Genomic DNA, 25320 nt, shown 5'->3' with positions numbered 1-25320 from the left:
CCGCAACCTCCACCTCCCAGGTTCAAGTGATTCTCCTGCATTAGCCTCCTGAGTAGCTGGGATTACAGGCACCTGCCACCACGCCCAGCCAATTTTTGTATTTTTAGTAGAGACAGGGTTTCACCATGTTGGCCAGGCTGGTCTTGAACTCCTGACCTCAGGTAATCTGCCCACCTCGACCTCCCAAAGTGCTGGGATTACAGGCATGAGCCACTTTGCCCAGCCAGTTCCTGCTTCTTTGGAGGGAGGCAATGGAGGTGTCGATTGTGGAGTCCTGGGCTCCTCCCCATTCCTGGGAGGGTGGTGGTAGCCCTGGTGCTGGGTTCCTGTCTGGGGGCTTCTCCAGTCACCCAGATATGCACACAGGCCAAAGCATGAGTGACAAGTGTGTGGCGGCAGTCCTGTGGCTGCTGCAGCCTGGCTGTGCCCAGAGCCGCTCCCTCTCGAAGGTTCCAGCAGGATCTTGAGGTTTACACCAAGCCAGGATGCCTGCCCCCTATGAAGTGACCGGGTGCTGTGGGGTGAGGGCCAGGGACCACCAAGTTGGAGTTATATGATTTTGTGGCCAAGAGGCCTAGAACTGTGGGGACCTGTCGGGTATCTACTGGGTCACACTAGCCCTGGCACCCCAGGAAATCCAACTTCCCCATCCCAGCCCTGACAGTGTAGCACTTCCTCTCACCCTCCTGGGCTTGGAAATGTGTGGATACTGTGCTGAGGGCTGAGAACGCCTGCCCGGGCTGGACACCCAAGGCCAGACTGTTAGAACTGTCTCCCTTTGGGTGCCTCACTCCTGGGTAGGGGTTGTGGAGAGGCAGGAAGGGCCTCTGTAAAAAGAGGAACCAGGCTGGGTGAGGAGAGGAGAAGGTGGGGCCCCAGGGTCACGCGGCCCCAACGGGCGGAAAGGGCTCTCCCTCACCCCCATCAGCACAGACACCCAGGCAGGGGGTGTTCCAAACCAGAGAGCAGACTCAGACAACGTAAGAGGAGGCAGCTTACCTGCCTCAGTTTACCCCCCTGCGTGCATCCAGGCACCTTCCTCCCTGGCTGCCCTCAGGCCGGGATCCCCAGAGGCTCAGGGTCCCTCCAGTGCCTGGGGGAGCGGAAGGCAAGGGGTCTTGAGGGGTGGCGGGCCGAGTCCTGACAGCGCCAGCTGGGGGCGGGGCCGGGAGGGCTGAGCTGCGAGGTCTCCGCCCGCTGGTTTCCTCCGGGGTCAGCCCGGCTCCTTATCAGGCGCGGCCAGGCAGCCAGGCCCTTATCTGCACTGGGCCAGCATCCTCCGGCCGCTGCGCCGCCAGGGGTGAGAGGGAGGAAACCGGGCCGCCGGGGGCGGGGAGAGAGGGCGGTCCCGCCAGGAGCTGCTCAGTTTCCCTGGGGGGGCCTACGCGGAGACCTCAGCCATCCTGGCCCTCCGAGGCCCACGAGGAGGCGCGGCCCAACGCCCGGGCCTGGAGCGTTGAGGCCGGACCGGAGCGGGACAGCAGAGCCTGGCCTGACGCTGGAAACCACATCCTGGCCCAGACTGCCAGCCCTGACGGGACAGAGCCAGGGTGCTCACCAGGCTGCGGAAACAGTGCTGGGGTAAGAGGGGAGCGGGCCTGAAGGTGGAGGATCCTGGGCCTGAGACCCAGCCTGCATTCCTTTGTTCATTCATTCATTCATTCATTCATCAGCAGGGACCCACTAGTGAGGGGCCAGACCTGCTTCTGCAGGGCCTAGCTGAGGAAGACAGGGCAGAGGGGCCAAGAGTCTCACACCTTGCTGGGACATCCTGGACTCTGGAACCAAGAGCCAACAGGGATGTCAAAACAGAGTGCAAACGTGAATGGTAGGACATGGTGGTGCATGCCTGTAATCTCAGCGCTTTCGGAGGCTGAGGTGGGAGGATCACTTGAGTCCAAGAGTTCCAGACCACCCTGGACAACAGAGTGAGAACCTGTCTCTACAAAAAAATAAAATAACAATTTTTTTTAAATTAGCTGGGCATGGTGGCACATGCCTATACTCTCAGCTACTCAGGAGGCTGAGACAGGAGGATAGCTTGAGCCCAGGAATTTGAGGCTGCAGTGAACTATGATCGTACCAGTGAACTCCAGCCTGGGCAACAGAGGGAGAACCTGTCTCTAAAAAATAAACAAAAGGCCGGGTGCAGTGCCTCATGCCTGTAATCCCAGCACTTTGGGAAGCTGAAGCAGACAGATCACCTGAGGTTGGGAGTTCGCGACCAGCTTGGCCAACATGGAGAAACCCTGTCTGTACTAAAAATACAAAATTAGCCGGGTCTGGTGGCGCATGTCTGTAATCCCAGCTACTCGGGAGGCTGAGGCAGGAGAATCGCTTGAACCTGGGAGGTGGAGGTTGCGGTGAGCCAAGATCCCGCCACTGCACTCCAGCCTGGGCAACAAGAGTGAAACTCCATCTCAAAAAAACCAAAACAACAACAAAAAGAGTGTGGATGCTGATGAGGGTGGGGGCTTCCAAGCCAGAGGGAGGGCTGGGGCATGACTGAACTGGATTGGGCAGTGGAGTCAGTGTTTGGGGGTCTAGGGTCAGCATTTGAGGTCGTAGTGTCAGTAGTTTACAGGGCTGCTATGGGGGACATTTGTGGTGGAAGTGGGGGGTCACTAGAGCAATTATTGAGTACTTTTAGGGACAGCAATGGGAAGAACTGCATGGTCATTCCTGAGGTGCAGAAGTCACACTGGGTGGGGGCTAAGGGCGTATCCGTGAAGGGTCAGAGCCCATCCTGGAGGGATTCCAAGGTCACATGGCATCAATGTGTCAATGAGGAGTCTCTGGATCGGATCTTTAGATCTGAGGGTAACAGGGTTAATCTCGGGGTTTCTGAGGATCCCAGGATCAGTTAGAGGCTCCCTGTCTTGTTCCCTCTCTAGGCTGCAGAGTTGAGGGAACTGTGGAAGAAGGAATATTTGCTCAGAGGCTGGGCAACAGCACCCCTCCTAGGTCACAAAGAGCCCAGGGACAGTGCCCTGCCTATTACCTCGGTGGGCGCCTCCTACGCTAATGCAGGACTCCTTCCCATGTCCTGAAAGTTTCTGGGCCTACCCCCCACCCCCCACTTCCACCACCATCTGCCTTTGCCAACTGAAACCCCTCTGCTCCTCCTTTCCCCCTCCCCCTCCCTCCTTCCCATTTGAAGGCTTTCTTGGGCTAAGCAGGTGGGAGCGGGGCACCTGGTCCTCCTCCCCACTGGCTGCCTTCTTTCCCACAGGCAAGTACCCCCACGTCGGGGTCCATGTGCCCGCCTCAGGCACAGGCAGAGGTGGGCCCCACCATGACTGAGAAGGCAGAGATGGTGTGTGTCCCCAGCCCAGCACCCGCCCCACCCCCTAAGCCTGCCTCGCCTGGGTCCCCACAGGCAGAGGAGGTGGGCCACGGAGGAGGCTCCTCCCCACCTAGGCTGCCACCTGGTGTGCCGGTGATTAGCCTGGGCCACAGCAGGCCCCCTGGGGCAGCCATGCCCACCACAGAGCTGGGCACCCTGCGGCCCCCACTGCTGCAACTCTCCACCCTGGGACCTGCCCCACCCACTTTGGCCCTGCACTACCACCCTCACCCCTTCCTCAACAGGTCAGTGGGGAGCTGGGGCGGGGGTGGGGTGAGAACTGGGGACGAGGGTCCTTGCCCACGAGGCATTAGTGACCCATGTGACCCCTTACAGTGTCTACATTGGGCCAGCAGGACCTTTCAGCATCTTCCCTAGCAGCCGGCTGAAGCGAAGACCAAGCCACTGTGAGCTGGACCTGGCTGAGGGTGAGTGTGGGTTTGTGTGCATGTGTGCACTTGTGTGTGCATGGAAGGCTGGCCGTCTCTCTGTGGGACTCATGTCTGTCCTCTACTCCACCTCGGGGAGAGATGCTTTCAGCACACACAGAACAGCGCGCACACGGGTTCTACCCATGTGCAAAACCGCAGTCCAATAGCCAGCCCCACACAACCACCGCCACCCAACAGGCCAAGCCTCCGTAGCTGCAGTCACGGCAAAACAGCATGCCACACCAGGGCATGGGAGCCACAAAATGACAGCTCCACTGGAATGCACAGCCACGCAAAAGACAGCCACAAGACCACAGCCATGCAAGACCCAGCTTCAGGACCACAACCACTTAGGATCATGGCCACACAAGAGTCAGCCACACAACCACAGCCACTCATGAAACAGCCACCTGGCAACATCACACATAACCACAGCCATAACAAGAGTTGCACACAAGCCACATGAGACACAGGACAGAGATAGTCACAATGAGAGAACCTCTCAGACCCATGAGTACACCCAGCCAGCCACACGTGGCCACACTCAGAATGAGGGCCGCAGGGACAGCTTCCCAGACCAAACAGCCACAAGGAAATCTTTCCTTAGGGAATCTCAGCCATTGACATAAAGTTGCCCAGAGTCACAGATGGAGCAGGCCCCTGCTGTCCGTAGCCTGGGTCTGTGGTGATCCTTGTGTGGGTCGCTCTTGGGAGGGTTGGGGAGAGCTACCCGTGGACTCCTTGGGTGGAGAAAGCCCCAGCCCATGGCCCGGGTTTAAGTTCCCACGAGGGTGCTAAGTGCCTGGCGGGAGGGCAGGAGGGGCCGCCCTTTGGGCCTTGGCGCCAACCCGGCCCTCCTTGTCCACAGGGCACCAGCCCCAGAAGGTTGCCCGGCGCGTGTTCACCAATAGCCGGGAGCGCTGGCGGCAGCAGAACGTAAACGGTGCCTTCGCCGAGCTGAGGAAGCTGCTGCCGACGCACCCGCCCGACCGGAAGCTGAGCAAGAACGAGGTGCTCCGCCTCGCCATGAAGTACATCGGCTTCCTGGTGCGGCTGCTGCGCGACCAAGCAGCAGCTCTGGCCGCAGGCGCCACCCCGCCGGGGCCCCGCAAACGGCCGGTGCACCGGGTCCCAGACGACGGCGCCCGCCGGGGATCTGGACGCAGGGCTGAGGCGGCAGCACGCTCGCAGCCCGCGCCCCTAGCCGGCCCCGACGGCAGCCCCGGTGGGACGGCACGGCCCATCAAGATGGAGCAAGCCGCTTTGAGCCCAGAGGTGCGGTGACCCCACGCGGCTGCGCCTCTGAGCCGGAGGGCACCAGGGACTCGGCCCAGGGCCGTCGAGGAAAGGGCAGAGGATGTGCTGCGCGTGCTCGGGAGCAAACGCCCCCGGAGAAGGACCAGTGAAGACGTCAGGGGCAAGGTCTGGGGGTCCGGAAAGGTGATCATGTCCCGCAGGGGATCCACAGACCCGTAAATAATTCCCTACCACCCTCTGGAAGTGGCCTTGCCCGGGTCCTCTTCCCAGGGGCGAGGTCGGCAAACTAACATGCCAGAGCAGTCATAGGATCCAAGTGGTGCCTCATTTTTTTTCCGGGCTGGGGTCGCGGGGGGAAGCCAGGAGGGGCTGGGGAGCCTTCGCTTTTCTCACTGTCGGCCCCTCCTGGAGACCCAGGGACAGACGCTCGTCGAGACGGTGTCTGCTGAGCTCCCGGCGCTAGTAGGGAGGCACAGAATTTACGTCGGGGAGGCACCCTACCGACTCCGACCCGGTCCCCTCACGGTCGCATTAGCGAAGGGTCAGGCGCTCTTACGTTTGTTTTTCTTTATTTCTTTATTTCACATACACATTAGCCATTCAATGGAGAAGCCGGAGAGAGTCAGGCAAAGATGGTATAACAGAAGCGCAGTGACGGGGGCGGGGCAGGGCGGGGCGGGGCGGAGAGGGAACAGACGGGCTGGCTGCCTACTTGCATTCCGCTAGGACACTGAAAACCCAGAAAACAAAACAGACAGTAAACTACCCTTGTTTCTTATGTATCTCAGTGCAGAGACGGGGGTGGAGGGCAGAGAAAAGGGGAGACCAGGCTGAAGGAGGAGGAGCAGAGGGAGGGGGACGCTAAGGGGGAAGCACACCAAATCCATTAGTACTATATATAGAGATACTCGTATATACTGCGTTTCTTAGCCTAAGAAGAAACTTGTTTGACGGGACGGGCGGCCTTTGCGGTCCGCGATGCTGGTGCTGGTCGGGCGCACGGATCTCCCGGGAGGGGCCGAAGCGGGGCTGGCCCAGGCTGGCTTGCGGGGGGGGGGGGGCGCCCCAGGGTGGGTGGGAGGGGGGGGAGCAGAGGCGGGGCTGGGGTGCCCCTCGGGCTCTCGATTGGGGGACGAAAGTTCTCGTGACTTTATTGCTCCTTTATTTTCTCTCGTGTGGGGGGTCTGTTCAGCACGGTCGGGGTGGGGGAGTGGTGGGTCGTCTGAGCCACCCGGCCCCTCTGGGACCCAGAGCGCGGCGTCCGCTCCGCCAGCACGGGGGTGAGAACAAGGCACTAGGTCGGCCGGCCAGCGCGGGGGCGGGTGTGTAAGGCAGTCGACAGGGCTGGTTGCGGGGTGGGGCGGGGCTGTGTGCGGGGCCGTGTGCGTGCGTGCGTGCGGGCGCGGGCCTGGGCAAATCGACCTGTCAGCGTGGCTGGTCCTGTCCTGGAGCGTCGAGCCTTCCCGGTGTTCCCCGGACGGGGTCGGGGATAGGAGGAGAGATGTTGAATGGGTGGGGGGCGCCGGGAAAGGGGGGAGGAAACTACCAACTTGCTGAGCGCGCTCCTGATAATGCTGGTGAGGGTCAAGTTGGCGTCTGGCTCAAAGAAGGGCGCTCGGGGAGGAGAGGGAGGGAGGGAGGGGACGTTTGTTCGTTGACATTGACCTCTGCAGGGGAGGGGCCGGGGACCCCTGCCGCGCCCCTGTGCCCGGACGGGGATGGGGCGAGGAGGGGGTGCTGGGCCCCAGGGAGGGGCGCCGGGGAGACCCGCGGCCAGAGCAGTCCAGCCGCTGGGCGCACGCCGCTGTCCCGTTCCGTTAAACTCAACAAAGAAGGGATATGCGTATTCCTAACAAGTGCAGGATATTTAATTGATTCATAAACTTAGGTATAATAGTTTGTGGGTTCTTTAAAACGTATTTTATAATGTAAGAAGCACCAGGGTTTTTATGTTTAATTATCTTAAAAATAATTTTTCTCTCGTCCTTTTCCTTTTTGATCTTGTGTTGGTTGATTTTTCAAATGTCGAGGTGTTTTTTTTTTTAAACTCTAAAATGTGAACGTTGCCTTCAGCCCTCCCACCGAAACTGAGAACGAACGACGAAACAAATAAAAACCCCAGATCATCCTCGTCAACGCAGGAAAACGACTTAAAAAAAAAAAAAAAAAACTAAAAACGAACAAAAAAAAAAAAAGGGAAAAACACTCAGCTTTCATTATCCCCACACAGGGCGGGGCAGGCCCGGTTCTTTTAGCGTCCCCAGAGCCGCGAGGACATTACAACAAAAATAGAATTTTTTTTTTCTTAACAATCTCTTAACATACAAAGATAGGAAAACTCTCTGATGCATTGCACTTGATTCAATGAAAAAAAAAGTTCATTTCCCCCATATATATTTTTGTGTTTTTTTCCCTCTCCTAACATGTCCCCACATCTGTCGCCCTCATTGCCCCTCACAACAACACTTGGGAAAGGAGCAGCCCCCACCCCCTGCCCGCCGGGCAGCCCCGCCAGGCACGCTCCGGCCCGGGCCCAGCTGGCCTGCAGCTTCCGACCTTGCCCGGGCAGGCACCCCGCAGACCCTGGCTCCCGCAGGCCCACAGCGCCCAAGGCCCCGACTGTCCTCGAGGGAAAGGGCATGTGTGGCTGGACAGGGAGCCCCTTCCGCTTCTCAGCTCTGACCCTGTAGTCAACCGAACTGAAAAATCATTGCACTTTGACCGCGCGTCATGCCCGGCCCACCCGGCCCCCCACCCCCGGGGCCTTATTCCCATGCCCCGGGAGACTCCCGCAGGATCCACTGCCCCTCAGCCCTCGGGTTCTCTAGGGCTGCACGCTGAGGATAGGGGGAGGGCTTCATTTAACTTCCGACAAAAGCCACTCCAGGGGCCAGCCACCTTGTGGCTTCCAGCTCGGTAGCGGGCACCACCCGCCCGCCCCTTCGCCCCTTCGGCCCCAGGTGGCTGGCCTCCTTCCCTCCTCAGACACTCCCTCCTCTCTTCCCTCCCTCGGCCTGCTCGGGGCCACAGCTTCACAAACTAGATTCACAATAAATACAGCCCATAACCCACCCCTATGTGGTGCAATGTTGGATTGATTTTCTTTCAGAGGATCCTGACCTGTGCTTTGTGTTTTCATACAATTAAGAAAAAGAGAGAAAGAGAGAGGCACAAGGACTCGAGAAGGGGCCAGGGATGGGAGACGCAGGAGGAGTAAGGCACAGAAAGACAAGCCAGAGGGGCCAAGTCACACCCTGGAGGGGAGCTGGGCGTGCTCGTCCTCCCCTCCCTCCCAGGGGCCTTCTGAAGACCCTCTGGACAGGCCCCCCAACCCTCCCTAGAGGGAGGAGGGGGCTGGGGGGGAGAGCTACTTCCTGTGGTGTGTTACCAAATTGTTCCCAAGTTGCTCAAATGGAGGAGGAGTTCCCAATTCCAACAGCAAAAGACCCAAACAACAAATGCCCCACCCCTAAATAAAGAGTAAAGACATTAACAGTTAAAATCCAGAGAGAAGTGGCCACGGGAGGGCAGGGGGAAAGTGGGGGGCACAGAAAGCTCCAAAACACTTTTGAAAAGGACGACACCCAACACCCTCCCAAGGAACTCAAAGTCGGCGAGCAGGACGCCTACCTAAGCGCAGGTGGTGACTTAGCAGCGGCAGCGGCGACTGCCTGGTCCTCCTTGCTCGGCTCCGGGGTCCCCTTTCTGCTCCACCCTCCGGCCCGGCCCCAGCAGGGCAGTCTGCGTGAGAGGCAGGGGCAGGGACTGATGGGGCGGAGCGAGGGCACCTGCATGCAGGGCTGGGGGTGGGGGTGACCTGGGGCCTGACTCCCCTCCCTTGTGGCTGGAAGGAGGCCCTCCTGACCTGCAGAGGAAGGGGAGAGGGGGCTTGTCCCGGGCTGGGACGAAGCCATCGAGAGCATTCCGATTTTTCCTACAGACTGTACAGAGGGGTCCAGAGCCCCAGGAACTGCTCTTGCGGCTCAGGGTAGGGTGGCAGAACACCCTCCTTTCTGGGACGCGCAACTAGCTCCAGGGGCCACCCCCCTGCTCGCCTGGAGGCTTTTAGCCCGAGGGTGGGCTGGGGTAAGTGGAGGCTGCTCTCCCTCTCCCAGTCCGGAGCAGCTGGGGGAAGAAGCTGGAGCCTTGGCAGGGAGGGAGGGAGGGAGGGGAGGAGTCTGGAGGAGAGAGCCCGTGGGATCTACATCCCATCATCTTTACAAGCTGGTCCTCCGGGCTCCCTAGGGCAGCTCCTGCCATGTGGAGGGTGGGGTTCCCCTAGGAAGGGGTGAGGGTGGAGGCCAGGCCCTTTCAGAACTGTGCTGGTTGCTTTGTTTGGGGACTTTGTTCCTTCCCCAGAAGGCCGGGGCAGGGTGGAGGGAGGAAGGCAGTTCTGCATCCTTTCTTGCTTTCTGTCCTCTACTTGACAGAGTCCGTGTCGCATGTTTCTTTCTGCTTGGCTGCTGGTGCACAGCTCCACTGAGACCCCTTCCAAGGGCTCTCCGAGAACTGGGCTGCTTCTGGGGCCCGCAGGGGTCCCCGGGCTGGAGGAGAGAAGGGCTGAGTGGCTGACGACGGTCTAATTTTTGCTTTTCAGTGGGGCTGGGCTGGGCTGGGGGATTTTTCCATGTCTCAAAATTTCTTCTCCCCCCTTTCAAGGAACCTCTTCTTTTCATTTTGTTGTTTCTTTTGTCGATCTTATCAGAGGAACCAGGACTGGAACGGGATGAAAAAGAAGCAATGCTGAGAACAGCTAGGGCAGGCCCCATCTCACTCCTACCTGGCTGGGTGAACTGGCCCCTCAAGGGACAGCTCCCAAAGGGCCAGGATGCAGACAGCCACCACCCCCCTTCATTCCTGTGGGGGAGAAAGGGCATCCCCATTCTCTCCCTCCCTCCTATGAGAACCCCACCCCCTCAGACTCTGCCCCTAGTGCTAGAGTCCAGCTGGCCTTCCCGTGGGCACTGTGCCCAGCGGGTGGGACCCCCCATGGCTGGCGCTGGCACAAGCCTGAGATCTGGCCATGTTTCCAATTGTTTAGGTTTTTGTGTGGGTCCTGGAGGGTGGGGAAGATGCCAGGCTGGGGCTTTTGTACCCAGAGGGGTTTTGGGAATGGGGTGGCGGTGGCCCAGCTTCTTGCTGAGTTTTCTTTCTGTCTCTTTGGATTAAAAGCAGAAATTCCCATCTATACACCCCAGCCAAGGTCCCACAGGCTGAAAGGCTGGGGGTGGGGGAACCACATGGCTGCAGTCCATAGTAGTGCCAGGCCTAGGGGAGGGGCCATGTAGCCCGGATCCTCTACCCTCAGGGCACTAGACACTGAGGAAGGACCTGAGGCTCCCTGGGGTGAGCATCACTTCCTTCACAATGCCAGCAGGGGGCGCTGCCTTCCCACAGACAGGGCCTTCTCTGCCTGTGTCTGGTGGCTCAGCTCAGAGCACACCCAGGGTGGATCCCAAGGGACTAGGCTGCTTGGCTATGCCTTCCATCAAAGGCTCCAGCCCCACCTCCTAGCAAAGAGGTGGGTCAGGGTCTACTGTGATCTACTGGGCCTGGTGCACCTGGTAGTACCCTTGGGGCAAAATGAGGGTCCCTGAAAATGCATCTTGGGGTCCATGAAAATGCATCTCGGGGCCCCTGAAAATGCATCTTGGGGCCTCTCCCAGGCTGTCACAGACACTGGTCTGCAGGGACCAGGCAGAGCCAACTACAGAACGAATACCAGGTCCTGGTTTACTCCACCCTGACCTGACCCCACAGGGAATCCAGGCAAAGAGAGGGTGGGTGACCCGCCTGAGGCCACACAGCCCTTGGACAACAAAGTCAGGGTTCAAATGTAAGGGGCAGTGCGGCCAGGTGCGATGGCTCACACCTGTAATCCCAGCACTTTGAGAGGCCGAGACAGGCAGATCACCTGATGTCAGGAGTTCGAGACCAACCTGGCCAACGTGGTGAAACCCCGTCTCTTAAAAAAAAAAATTTATATGTTAAAAAAAAAAAGGGCAGTACAGGCAGTGCTCCTAACTGCTGCCTGTGCTATGAGCATGTGGAAGCAGGGTGTGTGGTGCTAGAATGCCTGTGCCGTCCCTAGGGTCAGGGTGAGAGCCCAGGGCAGCAAATCTGCCAATTTTGCAAAAGCAGCCAGAAGTCCAGACAGAATTTCATGTGAAACTGTCCAATATTTAAAACATTGCTTTGGTCAAACATTCTGCCTGCAGGCCAGACCTGCTCTCAGGCTCTGGTTTGGGACTGAGGATGGGGATACTGAGTTTTAGAAAGGGCCTTAGAGATCATCTAGCACTTTCTGTGACAATGGAAATGTTCTCTATCTACCCTGCCCAGTGCAGTAGCCACTAGCCACAAGTGGTTTCTAAGCACTTGAAATGTGGCTACTGTAACTGAGGAACTAAATTTTTCTTTAGTTAATAAGTTAATTTAAATGTAAACAGCCAAACGTGGCCCGTGGCTACCACAATGGATGGTGTAGATCAAGAGCATCTGGAAATGTGGGGGTTTGGGATTGCCACAATAATCAGGCACTGCTGGGCGGGCAGAGTTGCTGAACTTCCTGCATGTGCTGGTCAGTACACACACAGAGACCTGCCCTCCCTCAGTGGGGCTCCTCAAGCACCTGCCCCAAATCCAACCCGTCATCAGTTGACTACAGGCCAAACAGAGGCTCACTGGGGCCTGGCGAGGCTGAGGTGGAAACCCAGCCCTGCGGCATCCCTAGAGTAAGTGGGGGAGAAGTGGTCAGCAGCTAGCCCCTGGGCTTCTGGCCCAGACCTGGGGGCGGGAACTGCCTGGGTTGGATGACACCCCACCCGCTGCAGGCTCAGGCCTGCTCCCTGGAACCCGCTTCCCGAGGGGAGACTATACAGGAACCCTGTGCCATTGCCCCAAGGTTGAGGGGAAGCTGGCTCTGGTGGTGACCCCACCCCTCTCCCCACCAGGCAAATGGGGCCTGTGGACAGCTGGGGCAGGGAGGGCCCCACATGCCCTATCTGCCCCTGGCAGACCATGCCAGGGCCCCACAACTGCCAATGCTTAGACTGGGGGGAGTCCTCCTCAGGGGAGGAAAACTCTGGTTCCAGGCCTGGAGTTAGAGACAAAGGCTGCCCCAAGGGGGCTCCCCGGAGCCTCCCCACAGGTCCCAGGAATGAGGGATCTGCTGCCAAGCACAGAGCGGCTTTCTCTGCTCCCCCCTCCCTACTTCCTGAGCCAGGTCCAAAATTGATTAAAACTAAGTAAAAAGCGCTGCCCAGGGAATGACAAAATTGCTAAAATTCTCTTTTCTTCCCTCATTCTATTGTTCTCTCTCCATCTGGTGCTCCAGAGATCAGCTAAAGTCACTGGTTACTGTGGAAACCAGCCCCGGCTGTACCCCCTGCGCCCATAGCAGCCGCCTGCCTGCCCCCAGGCCCAAGGGCTCCAGCTCCGCTTGTCCAGCTCCAGCTCCCCCCACCACTCCCAGATACACCTGCCTGCTCAGGGGCCCTGAAGCCCCACTGGGACTCCCTCCTACCTCCTGGAGCCCAAGGCAGGGAACATGAGGGGAGAAAAACTTTCCCAAACTTGCCTCAAACTCTGACTTGGCCCTCAAACGTCCCAGCAAAGTGAGCAAAGAAAGTAAAGGAGGCAGCGGAAACAGGGTGAGTAGAGAGGGCTGTGGCAGTGGTCCCCGGAGCACAGGACTGCAGAGCTTCGAGCAGCCCAGGCAGGCAGCAGGAGGGAGGGAGCGATGGAGCCCTGCTGCCTGGTGCCAGCCCAGAGCTGGGAGGGGAGGCCCGCCTGCTGTCTCTTCCTCTGGCACCCCCTCCCACCTCTGCCAGCAGGACTCTCTCGGCCTCCCTGGCACAGAACAGAGGGGGCTGGCTCCAGCCCCTGTTCGGAGCCATTGTTTTTCTTCTCAACACCCCCAAGTTCAAGTTCATCTGGGTGTTACATCATGTCTGGTTGCTCCTGGAAACCAGACGGGTCAGACGTGACTCTGGGGAAAGGGGGTGGGAAGCTGGAGGGGGTTGAAGTTCTCTTCCCCTCCCTTCCTTGCCACTAGGGAGCTCTGAAGTTTGAAGTTTGACAAAGTTTTTTGGCTTTTTTTTTTTTTTTTTTTTGAGGGAAGGAAAAGAAAAAAAAAAACAACCTCAAACTACACACAAAACTTCCATCCACCGACTTTCTCTGAACTCAGGCCCCAGAGCAGAGGCCAAGCAGGAGATGAGAGGTGGCCCCAGGGGCTCTTGACAGAGGTGGATTTCCCAGGGCTGAGGACACCTCCAAGGAGGTGTTTTTGTAAAACGCGCAAAAGACAGATATTTGAATGTTTTTAAAAACTCTGGGCTGTAAAAGCCTCAGACCCCCTAAAGCTGCCTCTGCCCTCCTCCTGAGATGGGTCTTCCCTGGGCCCCCAAAGGCACTGGGCTCTGTGGGCACTGGGCTCTGGGATCTCCATCTGGAGGGCTAAGAGTTGTCTTATCTCCTGCTTGTGACAGAGACTTACTTGTCTCCTTGTGAAAACTGGGGGTGGTTTCAGCAGGGGATGGGAGCAGGGATGGGTTTTCCAGCATGCTGGCCTTCTCCCTAACAGGACTCCTGGAGATTTGGGGGAGGAGCCTCTAGGGCAGTGGCTTGCCCTGCCCTCAGTGTGCCAGTCTCTGGGCACACAGCCCACCAGGCCCTCTGTCCCTCCTCCACCCATCACCCAGCCCACCCAAAGCCAGGGGAAAGGGGAGGGCTGGGGGCCAGGGCTTCCAGCCTGGGCGGGTGAAAGCAATGAGGCAGACTATTCTCCTCCTGCTGGGCCTCAGGCTTCCATCTTTGCTTCCACCAAGCCTGGCCCAGAGGGCCTCTAGCCTTGGGTCCTTGGCTGCCTTCCTCAGGGCCAGGGCTGTCAGAGCTAATTATCCAATTAGCTGATTAGCCAGGGAGCCTGGGGGCTGCCTGGGGAGGCAGGCTCAGCTGGGCGTGCAAACGCCTGGGCCCTCCAGCCCCGCCTTAGACCTCTCTCCCTGTTAGCCCCAAAGAATCCAGGCTCTTCCCTAACACCAAGATGCCCCCAACCCTGCCTGCTCCCCTGGTCCCTGCCTCCAGGTGGTGGGCAGGGTTTCCTACCTGAGACTGCTGTGGGATGTTCAGAAAGTTGCCGTCCCGGGGTCCGATGCTGACAAACCGGTTGGCAGAGGAGGCGCCTGTCGTTGCGAATGCTGTGGGGAGCAGGGGAGAGAGGGAGAGACCCTGTCAGGCCTTGGGGCCAACCTAGGCACTGCCCCTCGGGGCTGCTGAGAGAGGGAGAAACTGAGTTAGACCATGCTGCCCGGGTTTAGGCTGGCAGTGGGAAGGATGGGCCAGAGGGGCATCCGAGCTGGAGGCCAGGCTCAGAGCCTGCCCCCCCACTACAGAGGGACACCCTCATCCTCTCAATGACCAGAAACACAAACTACACCCCCGACATACCCCCACTCCGAAGCCACAGTCTCAGCCAGGCATCCTTTTTCATGGCTGGGGTGAGGGAGGGGCACTGGAGGCTGAGACAAAAGTCTCTTGGACCCGGTTCCGCCCCCTAGTGAGGCACTGGGCTGGGCTGCGGATAGCCCTGGTCCCCAAGTATCCTCAGTGGGTACCCCTGCTTTCCCTCTGGTTTCTCTCAGGTACTGAAGAGACGGGGCCAGGGGAGGGTAGAAGCTTTGGAAGCAGGCCCCACCATGCTTCAGAAAGGCCTTCCCAGCCAGGCTAACTCTCCAACCTGGGTAGTCTAGTTAGATGCTACACCTCCTACCACCCTGGGCAGGAGGGCCTGGGGAATCCAAAGGGTGTCCAACAGAGGGTGGAGCTGGCTAGGGCAGGGTCAGAGAGGGGCCTAGGAGCTGGCTGCCTGGCTTGGGCCTAGGGGTGGCAAGGCTCAGGCCCATGGCATTCCCTCCTCTGACTGATGCACCAGGTCCAATAGGCCTGTGGTTCCAGGACCAAGGCGACAGAGGGGGAGGAGGCTGGAGGGCCTGGCAGAGCCCCAGAGCTCAGATGCCTGGGGGCAGCCACCCTGGGGCCTGAAGACAAATGATCCCAACAGCCCTGAGTTCCTCTCAGGTTGTCCAGCTGGATCCCTGCTGGAGGGAACAGGCCCTGTACCCCCAGGAGGGAAGATGCCCCCAGAGGAGGCATGGAGTATCACAGGTTACCTGGGAGGCCCACCACTGCTCTACACCAGACACACCCAGGGACTCCGTGCTCACCAGATTCTGCCTACCTCTCTCCAGAAGTGCCCCCAAACCCTGTAGCCCAGCTCCCATCCCCCGCCCTGCCCACCTCCAATGACTGTGACTTCATGTCTTATGGCGGATGCAGATGGGAAGATGGCATGAAGAGGATGGAGAGGGGAAAAGAACTCAAACCACAAGAAAGAAGAGACAGAGCGAGCGGAGAGTAGTGTGAGATGGGCCACCCCTACCGGCGCCACCGAACTGCCCTGGCCTGTGGCCTGCCCGCCCCCCAAGCTGCCCACCCCAGCCCACAGACAGCACCCGCCCCTCCTCCTGTCCTTCACGCCGGGTCTACCTGGGACCTCTCGACTGATTTTTCTTCTTTTCCCTTTGACAAAATTTGTCATTGGTTTAAAAGGAAAAAAGAAAAGAAAAGAAAAGAGACAGAGAGAGATGAAGTAAGCCAAAGCCCACAGCCCTCCCTCGTCCTTGGAACATCTAACCTGGGAAAGGAATTGAGGAGAAGGGAGGGAAGAGGGATGGGAGGGGGGAAAAAAAAAGAGGAACAACGAGAAACCAAATGTGAGACTGAGGGGAAAGGGGTCAGGGGCTGGCCTGCTGCATCTTTGAGGCCCAAGGGCCCGGGGATGGAGGTGAGGGGCAAGGCAAAAAGGGGATGGTGGTGGCGTCGCCTTGTGGTTACATTTGATTTTCTTGGTGTGGGGGGAACAACGAAACAACAAAAAAAATTAAAAAACAAAAACAAAAAACAAAAAAAGAAAAAACAGCAATCAGGCATGAAGATGGCATGGCTGTGCCTCCCCGCCCCCTCCCACCCCCGCCAGCACCTCTGGCCTGCGTGCCCCCGCTGTGCTCTCCCTCCCGCCCCCCAGAGGGGCCTGGGCCAGGGGCCCCGGCTGGGAGCAGCGGGCATGGGGCTCATGGGGTGCTGGCTGGTGCGACTGAGGCCCGGGAGGGAGGCTGTGGTTGGGGGGCTCGGATCTGCTCTTGTCCGTGGTGCTCTGGGTTGGGGGGCTTTGGTGGTGGGAAGGGGAGGGCTTTTCTTTTTGCAGTGGAGACTGTTTGGACGGGCCGGGGACGCTGGGCGTTGTGGTTTCGGTTTCATCGTCCACTTACAAGGTGATGGAGGAGTCAAGGCGGCGCCGTCTGGGGCAGTGCTGGTGGATTTGGAATCAGGCATAGGAAGGGGCACAGGTCTGGCCACTGGAGGCGGCGGCGGTAGCAAAAATGACCCCGGGACTTTGCCCTGGCCGCTACCGTTGGGCTGCGAACAACATAAATAGAGTGACGCATGAAGGCACATCACACACAGACACACGCTCCCCTGCGAGGCCGCGCCAGCTCGCTCCTGAGAGCGGGCGCTCCCAGTGGAAGATGCAGGATTGGGTCCTCTCCTCCAGGGCACGGGATGGGTGAGGGTGTAAGGCCTCTATTTGGTCTCTCAGGTGTTTCTCTTTTTTTTTTTTTTTTTTTTTTTTGGTCCTCTTTTGAAGTTGTGGGAGGAAGGGAGGGGTATTCGACGGGTGGTTTGTTACTTCTCAGGGAAAATGTTTTAGGTACCAAAATGTGCCACTTGGCAAATACGTGCAGCTACACCTAGAACTCTCATGCTCCTGTAGACCGTCTCCTACAGCAGGAAAGATGAGCGCGATCATGCTGCTCCCCTGACCCCCACAAAGCACATGCCTGCTTCCCTCTGAGGGCCATAGGGCTGAGCTGGTTCACCTAACCAAGGACAGCAGGCCTGCCAGCACCCACCCACAACACGTCCTCAGGAGGCCACCAGAAGTTGGGGAGCTCGCCCTCGGCTTCAGAAGCCTGGGTCCTCACTGCCTGTGGGCAGTAGGGTGCTGATCTGTTCTCTGAAGAATGGCCAGGGAAGAAAATCCGTCGCTGCCAGGGCTAGTGACCGTAAGGTTCTTCAGGAGGACTTCCCTATATGACAGACACCCTCAGCAGCCATGGATTCTCAGCCACCAGGAGACATTCCTTGTCCTTTATGCCCTCATTTGCTTCTAACTGGATTTTCTCCTCTAGGACCGTGCATGGCCTTTTGACTTCAGGGCATGTAGGTGCCAAAGGACAGACAGAGGCGCCCCCGCCTCTCCCAGGTAGTTCTTTGGAGGGACCTCCCTGGAGGTGTGGGCACACACCTCCTGCTGCTCTCAACAGGACCCTGGCGACCACTGCAGTGTAAGCTCAGAAAGGCCTGGCTTGCGTTCTTCATCCTAAACTGGCACCTTTCCTATGGGACAGAGTTCTGCCCTTCTGGGCATCCAGATACAAGACTCAAGAGAGGATCCTGTGTGCTCCTCCTCCTATTGGCGAGCAAGCCCCAAGGAGCCCATCCCCTTGATGTCCCCAGCCAGTGCCTCATTCTGTCCTCATTGATTTCAGCTGGACAATGACAATGAGCTGGTGTGGGGGGCTCCCCTGTGCTGAGACTGCTCATCAGCGCAGGACCCTCAGTGTCCAGCCCTGGACCAGGTGCTTTAGTTCTATCGTGTAACCACCGACCCTCCCCAGAAAGCATCAGTTCTCACCTAGGGGTGATTCTGCCCCCCTCGAGGAGACACTGGCAATGTCTGGAGACATTTTTGGTTGTCACAACAGAGGGGCTGGAAGGGCTGGGTGGAGGGCAGGATGCTGCGTGACATCCTGCGGTGCACAAGACAGGCCCCCTCAACACAGGACCATCAGTCCAAGCATTAACAGGGCTGCCCTGGGAAGCCTTGCCACAAAGGAAGCTCTATTCTCCCTATTTCACAACTGAGGAAACTGAGGCTCTGGGCCATTAAATTGGTTATCCTAAGTCACCCAGCTGCAACTGGCCAGGCCTGGAATTCACAGCCATGTCTCATGTCTGTCTGACTCCAGGGATGCTAGGATTCTTTCCAGCAGGCTCATCAATCCTCTCTCCCAAATCCACATCAGCTCAGGTTTCTCCAGTCTCTGAAACCTTCCCCAACTACACCCAACATGAAGTCCAATCTCCTCAGTTGGGCATTCAAGGCTCCTATGGGGGATGCCTCTACTGGTCCACCCCTACCACCCCTTCTGCACTTCCCATTCCAAAATGACTGGGGTTTCCAAAACACGGGCTGAGTAGGCAGGACTGCACACTGGCTCACTGCAGAGCTCTCTGTCTGAAAGACTATTTCCCACACACTTCAAGGCCTGCTCAAAAAACGCCGTTCCCTCTCTGAATCACAACGTATCTTTCTCTGCCCTGTTCCTCCAGAATATTCTTGGTCTCACTGGAGCCTTCAAAACAGGCCACCCCCCATCCCTGCCGGCTCCCCAACGAGCCGGCAGAAGCATGGAGCACTCAAGTACCACTGAGCACATGGGATTGATTTGTCCCTCCTGCTGCACTTTAAAGTCACAGAAGCCCAGGCTGGCCTGTGCAGCTGCACCCTTCTGAACTCTGGCTTTTCTGCCCACTGTTCTTTACTGCTATGACCAGCATCTAGGTCTGACACATTATCCCTCTAAATGGTTCCTTTGACCTATTCCTGCCCACTCTGAGGGTGACAACTCTCAGTAGTCCCAGACAAAAGCAAGCAGTGGCTGTGTCCTGGGCTAAGAACTTTTGTATGAGTGTTGTTTTGGAAAAGGACCCTTAGTTCCAGGTAAAAGTGCAGGTCACAGCACAGGGCTTTGCAACTCTGCAGACAAAGATGATGCAATGCCTCTCCTCATCTCCATGCCTGCCTAGGAGGAGGAAGTGGGACCGTCTGATCACAGCCTCACTCCTCCTTTCCAGGGGTCCTGAGTTCAGGCTCCCAGGGGGCTAGGACATGGAGGCCTTCCAAACAACCATAGGGCAGCCTCTGCCTTCCTCTAGCTTCAGAGCCTATCTCCCCCAGGATTATCTAAATTGCTAATCCCACCCAATAACGATAATCCCTGCCCGATATGGCCGGACATTGAAACCTGCTGATTTACAACATTCAGTTTCTAGGAGTAACTTCCAACCAGGCTGGCATATCTCAGCTCTGATTGGGATACAGTTGAAGTTTTAAAAACCTCAAGGTCTTGTGACTGTGTAATGCCTTAAAACCTCATGAGTTAGGAGCTAGAAGCCTAGAAGCTGGTATAGCTCCTCACTTTCACCTACAAATGAAGATACACGCCTGGCTGTTCTGACATTGGTAGTCAAGGTTGAGCCAGGACCAGGCATCCTGCCTCCCAGACTCACGCTCTCCCAATGGGCCCTGTGACTTCTCCATTGCATTCATTTGGCAGTCTCTTCCTTCTCCCTAAAACACAGCTAACCAGGCATCCTCTGCATCTCCTCCACATAGTGTCTCCAAATGGCCTTGGCTGTTACTACTCTAGGGTCCAAGGCCGGGCTACAGATGTGCCATAAAAATTCTTTTTTTTTTTTTTTTTTGGAGACGGAGTCTCACACCATTGCCCAGACTGGAGTACAAGTGGTATGATATTGGCTCACTGCAACCTCTGCCTCCCAGGTTCAAGTGAGTCTTCTGCCTCAGCCTCCCAAGTAGCTGGGACTACAGGCGCATACAGCCACGTCCAGCTAATTTTTTGTATTTTAGTAGACATGGGGTTTCACTGTGTTGCCCAGGCTGGTCTCAAACTCCTGAGCTCAGGCAACCTGCCTGCCTTGGCCTCCCGAAGTGCTAGATTATAGGCATGAGCCACTTCTGCCTGGCCTAAAATTATTCTATGTAGATATTTTCCTGCAAACTGATCTGTAACTTCAGATTCTCAAGGAGGTTAAAAACAGCATCAGCATCACCTAGGAAGTTGGGAAAAATCCTAATTCTCAGGCCACACCCCAGACCTGCTGAATCAGATGCTCTGGGGGTGAGGCATAGCCATCTGTGCATTAGCCAGAGCTCTAGGTGACTCTCGCGCATGCCAAGTCTGAGAAGCACCACTTAATAGTGGTTGTAGTACAAGCACAGCTGGGCACTGCCACTCCCTGCCTACCCGATCAGTGGCAGAGCTGGGCCCCCTGACTCTCTGCAGCTGTGCATCAGCCTCTTACATAGCACAGCGCTGTCTCTAGCCTCCTCCCAGAAGCTGGGGGTGGGTCCCCATCAAGCAGGCTCCCCGTTGAGCCCCCTCTCCCTCTCTTCAGTATGACCAGCCACACAAGGAAACTCAGAGAGGTTGCTCCCTAGCTGGGCCACACTCCCTGCTTAATCAAGGTCCCTGTTTGCAGTTCCTGTCTGCACTGTTTTGTCCATGGTCTGCTTGGAGCAAGTGCCTGCCTCAAGAAGAGAAGCTTCTAGGCAAAATGAGTCCTCTTTGAAAAAAACAAAACAAAAAAACTATGGCTCTGTGTCAGAGTCCTCAATCTTGAACAGTTAAATATCAAGGGAAAGGTTCAGGATCCAGCCCGCAGGATCAGAGGCTCAGAATGGCCAGGGGACTAAATGACCCACTTTCTCAAGGGTTCTGTGGTTAGGTTTGGCTCCTTGGCATAACCTGGTCTCTAGGCCAGCCTCAATTTGACTCAAAATCCTAGCTGCCTCAGTAGCTGAGAAAGCAGCCAAGGTAATGTTCCAGACCTCTCTGCCCGATATCCCAGGCTCCAGGCCCCTTGGGGGCTGGGCATAGACTGGTAGCTCCCCATGAACTCTGCTGTCATCTCTGATGGAAACACAGCAGCTGTCAGAGATCTGCTCTCCCCGCCACGATCCTAAAAGTGGACAGAGCTTGTCCAGAGAGGTGGGTAAAGCTACGAGTATGCTAAGAGTCAGCCAACAGAAACCCTCGCAGGGCAAAGGGAGAAAGGAGACAGAGGAAAGCAACAGGAGGGGAGCAGGAGGGAAGGAAGAAACTGGCTTCCTTTATGGACAGAGCGAGGAGGCAGAGCCATGGCCCCACCACAAATCAATACACCAGCACTTAGCAAATGCTTACTCTGCCAGAGCACACCAAGGCAGCACGGGGCTGGTGGCAACAGGCAGCCTCTGGTGTGGGCTTCCAGGATGCCTTTTCCCACCACAGCCCTTTCAGCATCCTCCCTGCCTGACCTCTCACAGCAGGCTTTCAGGCTGGGAGGGCTGGCTGCAGAGGAGCTGGGGCTTCTCCTAGCACAGCATGCTGCTGAGGCTTCGGACTTTTCCCAGAGGTCTAGAAACCTCCACGTTCCAACCAGGGACCATGTCCCACTGAAGAGTCATCTCTGGCCCACCACCTCCTGGGATGATTCTTTCGTTGAGCAACCCTGAGTTTCTGCTCCTCAGTGATAGGGAAGAGCTCCAGCAGGGAAGCAGTGTGTTTCCAAGGGCTAAGGAGCAGCAGGGTTTCACTCTAGAACCGGACCGTCCTGAGAATCCTTTGTTAAAAGTCCTGCCAACAGGAGTCTCCATGGCAGCTCTGTGGATCAGAGCTTTCCCTTAACATAGTGCTCCTCACCAGGGATGGTCTCGCCCTCCTGGGCACACTGAAATCTGAAGACATTCTTTACTATCAAGACTGGGGAGAAGGAGGTGCTCCTGGTATCTACCAGTTGGAAGCCAGAGATATTGCTCAACACCCTACAGTGCACAGGATGGTCTCACACAATAGTGAATAAACAGCCCCAAATTTCAACAGTGCTGAGATTGGGAAACCCTGATCTACAATCTAGCAAATCCTTGCAGCCCGGAGGTTTAAGAGGAGCGCTGGAAAGTTGGGGCCCAGGCCCAGGTTGGATCATGATGAGTTCACTCCTGCTGCGGGAACAAGGACCATGGGAAGGGCAAGGAGCCCGAGCAAGGGGGCCCAGATGCTGCCCCCACCTCTCCGGACCGTGATAGACAGGCCCTGGCATACTACACAGACCCCCGCCCCCAGACCCAGAAAATCAAGGCGTTTGGTACTAGTGGCTCCCTGCTGCTCCAGCCCTAGCTGGGCTTCTGGCTTTCCAGCCTTCTCCCTGTGAGCCCTGAGACAGACAGACAGACGTGGAGATGAGGCTATAGCTGGGCTCCTGGGGCCCTCTGGACTCACCTGTCCGGTGGCCTGGCCCGAGCCATCCGAGCACACAAACTGCACAAACTCCTTCAGTGAGTCCTGCCCGTGGTGGTGGTGGTAGCGGATGGTTGGGTGCGTGAAATACGGGCTCGACTGCTGGATGATAGACGTGGAGGGGAAGTGCAGGGCTGACGCTGTGGCCCGGGGACTCCCTGCATGCATGTGGGCAGGGAAAAAAGGACGTCAGGGCCAACGAGGCAGCCAGTGGGAGGGACAAGAGAGGAGGGGAGCTGCCGGTGAGAGGGCTGAGGATCCCGAGCAGGCGAGGCAGCCAAAAGTTAAGGCAACAAAAAAAAGTCAGTCATCAGGATCCGTGATGTTTTAATGCAGTATAAAAAATAATAATAATCAAATCGGCAAACTGGGGTCCAAAGGCCAGCCATTTGTTTTTGTAAATAAAGTCTGATCACAACCAGTGCTGGGAGATTAGAATGAGGCAGATGAGGCAGGTTAGGATCTTGTCTTTATTTTATTGGAATTTTTAAAATTATATTTATTATTATTTGAGACAGGGTCTCGCTGTTATCCAGGCTGGAATACAGTGGCACAAACACAAATCACTGCAAGTGGTCCTCCCGGTCTCACATGATCCTCCTGCCTCAGCCCCCCAAGTAGCTGGCACTACAGGTGCATGCCACCACGCCTGTCTGAGTTTTGTATTTTTTTTCTAGAGATGAGATTTTGCCGTATTTCCTGGGCTGATCTCAAACTCCTGGGCTCAAGTGATCCGCCTGCCTTGGCCTCCCAAAGTGCTGGAATTATAGGCGTGAGCCACTGCCCCCAGCCTAAAAATTTCTTTTATAAAGACGAGATCTTGCCCTGTCACCCAGGCTGGAGTGCAGTGGCGTGATCACTGCTCACTGCAGCCTTGAACTCCTGGCCTCAATCAGTCTTCCTGTCTTGGCCTCCTGAAGCACAGGGATTACAAGCATGAGCCACTGTGCCCAGCCCCTCAACATTTTAAACAATTTTAAACAAAGGCATAGCCGGGTACTGTGGCTTGTGCCTGTAATCCCAGTGCTTTGGGAGGCTAAAGTAGGAGGATCACTTGATCCAAGAGTTGGAGGCCAGCCTGGGAAACATAGCAAGACCCCGTCTTTACAACAAACGTTTAAAATAATTAGCCAGGATGACACACAGGAGGGGTCACTTGAGCCTGGGAGTTCTAGGCTGCAGTGAGCTATGATCATACCACTGCATTCAGCCTAAATGACAGAGCAGGAAACTCTAAAGAAAAAAAAGGCCAGGCACAGTAGCTCACGCCTGTAATCCCAGCACTTTGGGAGGCCGAGGCGGGCAGATCAGGAGGTCAAGAGATTGAGACCATCCTCCTGGCCAACATAGTGAAACCCTGTCTCCACTAAATAAAAAAATTAGCTGGGCTGGTATCACACGCCTGTAGTCCAGCTACTCAGGAGGCTGAGGCAGGAGAATTGCTTGAACCTGGGAGATGGAGGTTGCAGTGAGCCGAGATCTCGCCACTGTACTCCAGCCTGGCACCTGGCGAAAGAGCAAGACTCAGTCTCCCACAAAAAAAAAAGGGCTGGGTGCAGTGGTTCATGCCTGTAATCCCAGCACTTTGGGGGTTTAGGTGGGCGGATCACAAGGTCAAGAAATTAAGACCATTCTGGCCAACATGGTAAAACCCCGTCTCTACTAAAAATACAAAAATTAGCTGGGTGTGGTGGTGTGTGCCTATAGTCCCAGCTATTCGGGAGGTTGAGGCAGGAGAATCACTTGACCTTGGGAGGCGAAGGTTGCAGTGAACAAAAACTGCACCCAGCCTGGGCGACAGAGTAAGACTCTGTCTCAAAAAAAAAATAAAAAATTGACATTTACTCATCATACCCTTTTTTTTGCAAAAGTTTGGATTTAAAAAACATATTCCATAAAAATATTATTTATCTTGATGACTGAGTTTCTGATACTTGCTGACATTCTGCATCTGAACTGGGTGCCTCACTAGCCCTGTCCTAATCCAGGCCCTGATAGGAGACTGGGAGACAAGAGGAGGCAGAGGGTTCCCTGGATGAAGACACAGCCAGCATCTGCTCGGGATGGCCATCTGACATATGCACAAACATCTCCAGAGCGAGAGCTGGTGTGCACCCAGCCGCTGCCACCCAGGCGGTGTTCTCATGTGCTCGCCCCCATCACTCTCACACACGTGTCCTCACACACGCAACTCCAAACCCAGAGTAGGCCCCAGCTCTTCCCCCTCCTGTCTGTTTCCAATCAGCTCACTCTTGCTCTCGGTTTCATTAGGGGGCTGAGGAAACTTGGCTTCTCTCTGAAGTTCATAAAAGCTGAGTTGGAGCCAGAGGAGCCAGGCCTGCGCCCTCCTGCTGCCTGTGCAGAGGGCCTGGGCTCCCCGCCCCCACCTTGCAGCCACCACACCCTGCCCCAGCACCGGCTGCCTCTGGGCTCCCAGCCAGGAGGCCCCAAGGAGGAAGCCAGGAGGTAAACCTCCTCGTTTTCTGTGTCCTACATATGAGCCCAGGAGATGGCAGGCGGACATAGGGACATGTCCAGAAAAAGTCCAGGCCTCTTGCTGCCAGGTGGGTGCCCAGAGAGGGAGGAAGAAAGTAAAGGAGTGACAGGGCTGAGGTCTCAGCTCCCACAACCTCCTGCCTGCTCCCATCTCCTCCGGACAATCTAGGTGTTCTTATCCCAAGCACCTTCTCAGCTGGAGACACTGAAATCAGATAGCAGCCTCCACAGTGGTGGGCCAATTCCTTTTCCCGGAGAGGAGTCCAGGCACCATCCCTAGGCCCAGACCTTCCTTTCCAGAAAGGGGCAGGGAGGCCCAGACGAGGGAGCTACTTCCCCCAGGACACAACGTAGGAGCCTGGGCTCCTTAGGAGTGCTCTTCTCTGTCCAGGCCCCACACCAACCTGGGAGCATGCTAGGAAACAAGTGCCTGGGCTCAGGCAGGAGCTGGGAGAGAGCGGCCAACAGGAGGGCAGGGGAGAAGGCTGTGCCTTCCCGCCCACAGCTAGCAGGACAAACGGAGAGCTGGGCCAGAGTTGGGGAAGCCTTGGGACTGGCCTGCGTTGTACCCAGCACCCACACA

The 25320-nt window shown here is 56.9% G+C and overlaps 2 protein-coding genes across 15 annotated transcripts in view; one reads left to right on the top strand and one right to left on the bottom strand.

Moving 5' to 3' along the window:
* Positions 1-452: 452 nt before the first annotated feature.
* On the top strand, positions 453-7204 carry LYL1 (LYL1 basic helix-loop-helix family member). 3 transcript variants are annotated; one of them, XM_032265739.1, is made up of 5 exons: positions 453-1581; positions 1677-1828; positions 3233-3591; positions 3683-3774; positions 4646-7204. In XM_032265739.1, exons 2-5 carry the CDS (start codon positions 1826-1828, stop codon positions 5059-5061), a joined length of 870 nt encoding a protein of 289 aa, XP_032121630.1. In that variant the 5' UTR covers positions 453-1581; positions 1677-1825; the 3' UTR covers positions 5062-7204. The 3 variants fall into 3 exon arrangements, with proteins under 3 accessions (XP_032121630.1, XP_032121629.1, XP_032121631.1); XM_032265738.1 differs by having other exon boundaries at positions 1674-1828; XM_032265740.1 differs by lacking the exon at positions 1677-1828 and having other exon boundaries at positions 454-1581.
* NFIX (nuclear factor I X) overlaps positions 5592-25320 on the bottom strand; it is a 102510-nt gene continuing 82781 nt past the window's right edge. For 7 of the 12 annotated variants that reach the window (XM_032265728.1, XM_032265730.1, XM_032265726.1 and 4 more), the window contains 4 exons: positions 22224-22399; positions 16368-16515; positions 14146-14237; positions 5592-9750 (listed from right to left, as the gene is read on the bottom strand). In XM_032265728.1, the coding sequence (XP_032121619.1) occupies positions 9736-9750; positions 14146-14237; positions 16368-16515; positions 22224-22399 (431 nt within the window). In that variant the 3' untranslated portion in view covers positions 5592-9735. The remainder of the gene's footprint in view (positions 9751-14145; positions 14238-16367; positions 16516-22223; positions 22400-25320) is intronic. The other 5 variants (XM_032265735.1, XM_032265731.1, XM_032265729.1 and 2 more) reach the window with 2 other exon arrangements.

This window comes from Sapajus apella, unplaced genomic scaffold, assembly GCF_009761245.1.
Source record: "Sapajus apella isolate SASKATOON/1434 unplaced genomic scaffold, GSC_monkey_1.0 scaffold152, whole genome shotgun sequence".
Classification (NCBI taxonomy): domain Eukaryota; kingdom Metazoa; phylum Chordata; class Mammalia; order Primates; family Cebidae; genus Sapajus; species Sapajus apella.
Note: the sequence above shows the minus strand (reverse complement) of the source record. Positions and strands in the feature narration are given on the sequence as shown.

Coding starts and splice junctions, on each gene's coding strand:
- LYL1 (XM_032265739.1), top strand. Junction 3,592..3,682: donor CCTCACCCCTTCCTCAACAG/GTCAGTGGGGAG, acceptor GACCCCTTACAG/TGTCTACATTGGGCCAGCAG. Junction 3,775..4,645: donor TGAGCTGGACCTGGCTGAGG/GTGAGTGTGGGT, acceptor CCTTGTCCACAG/GGCACCAGCCCCAGAAGGTT.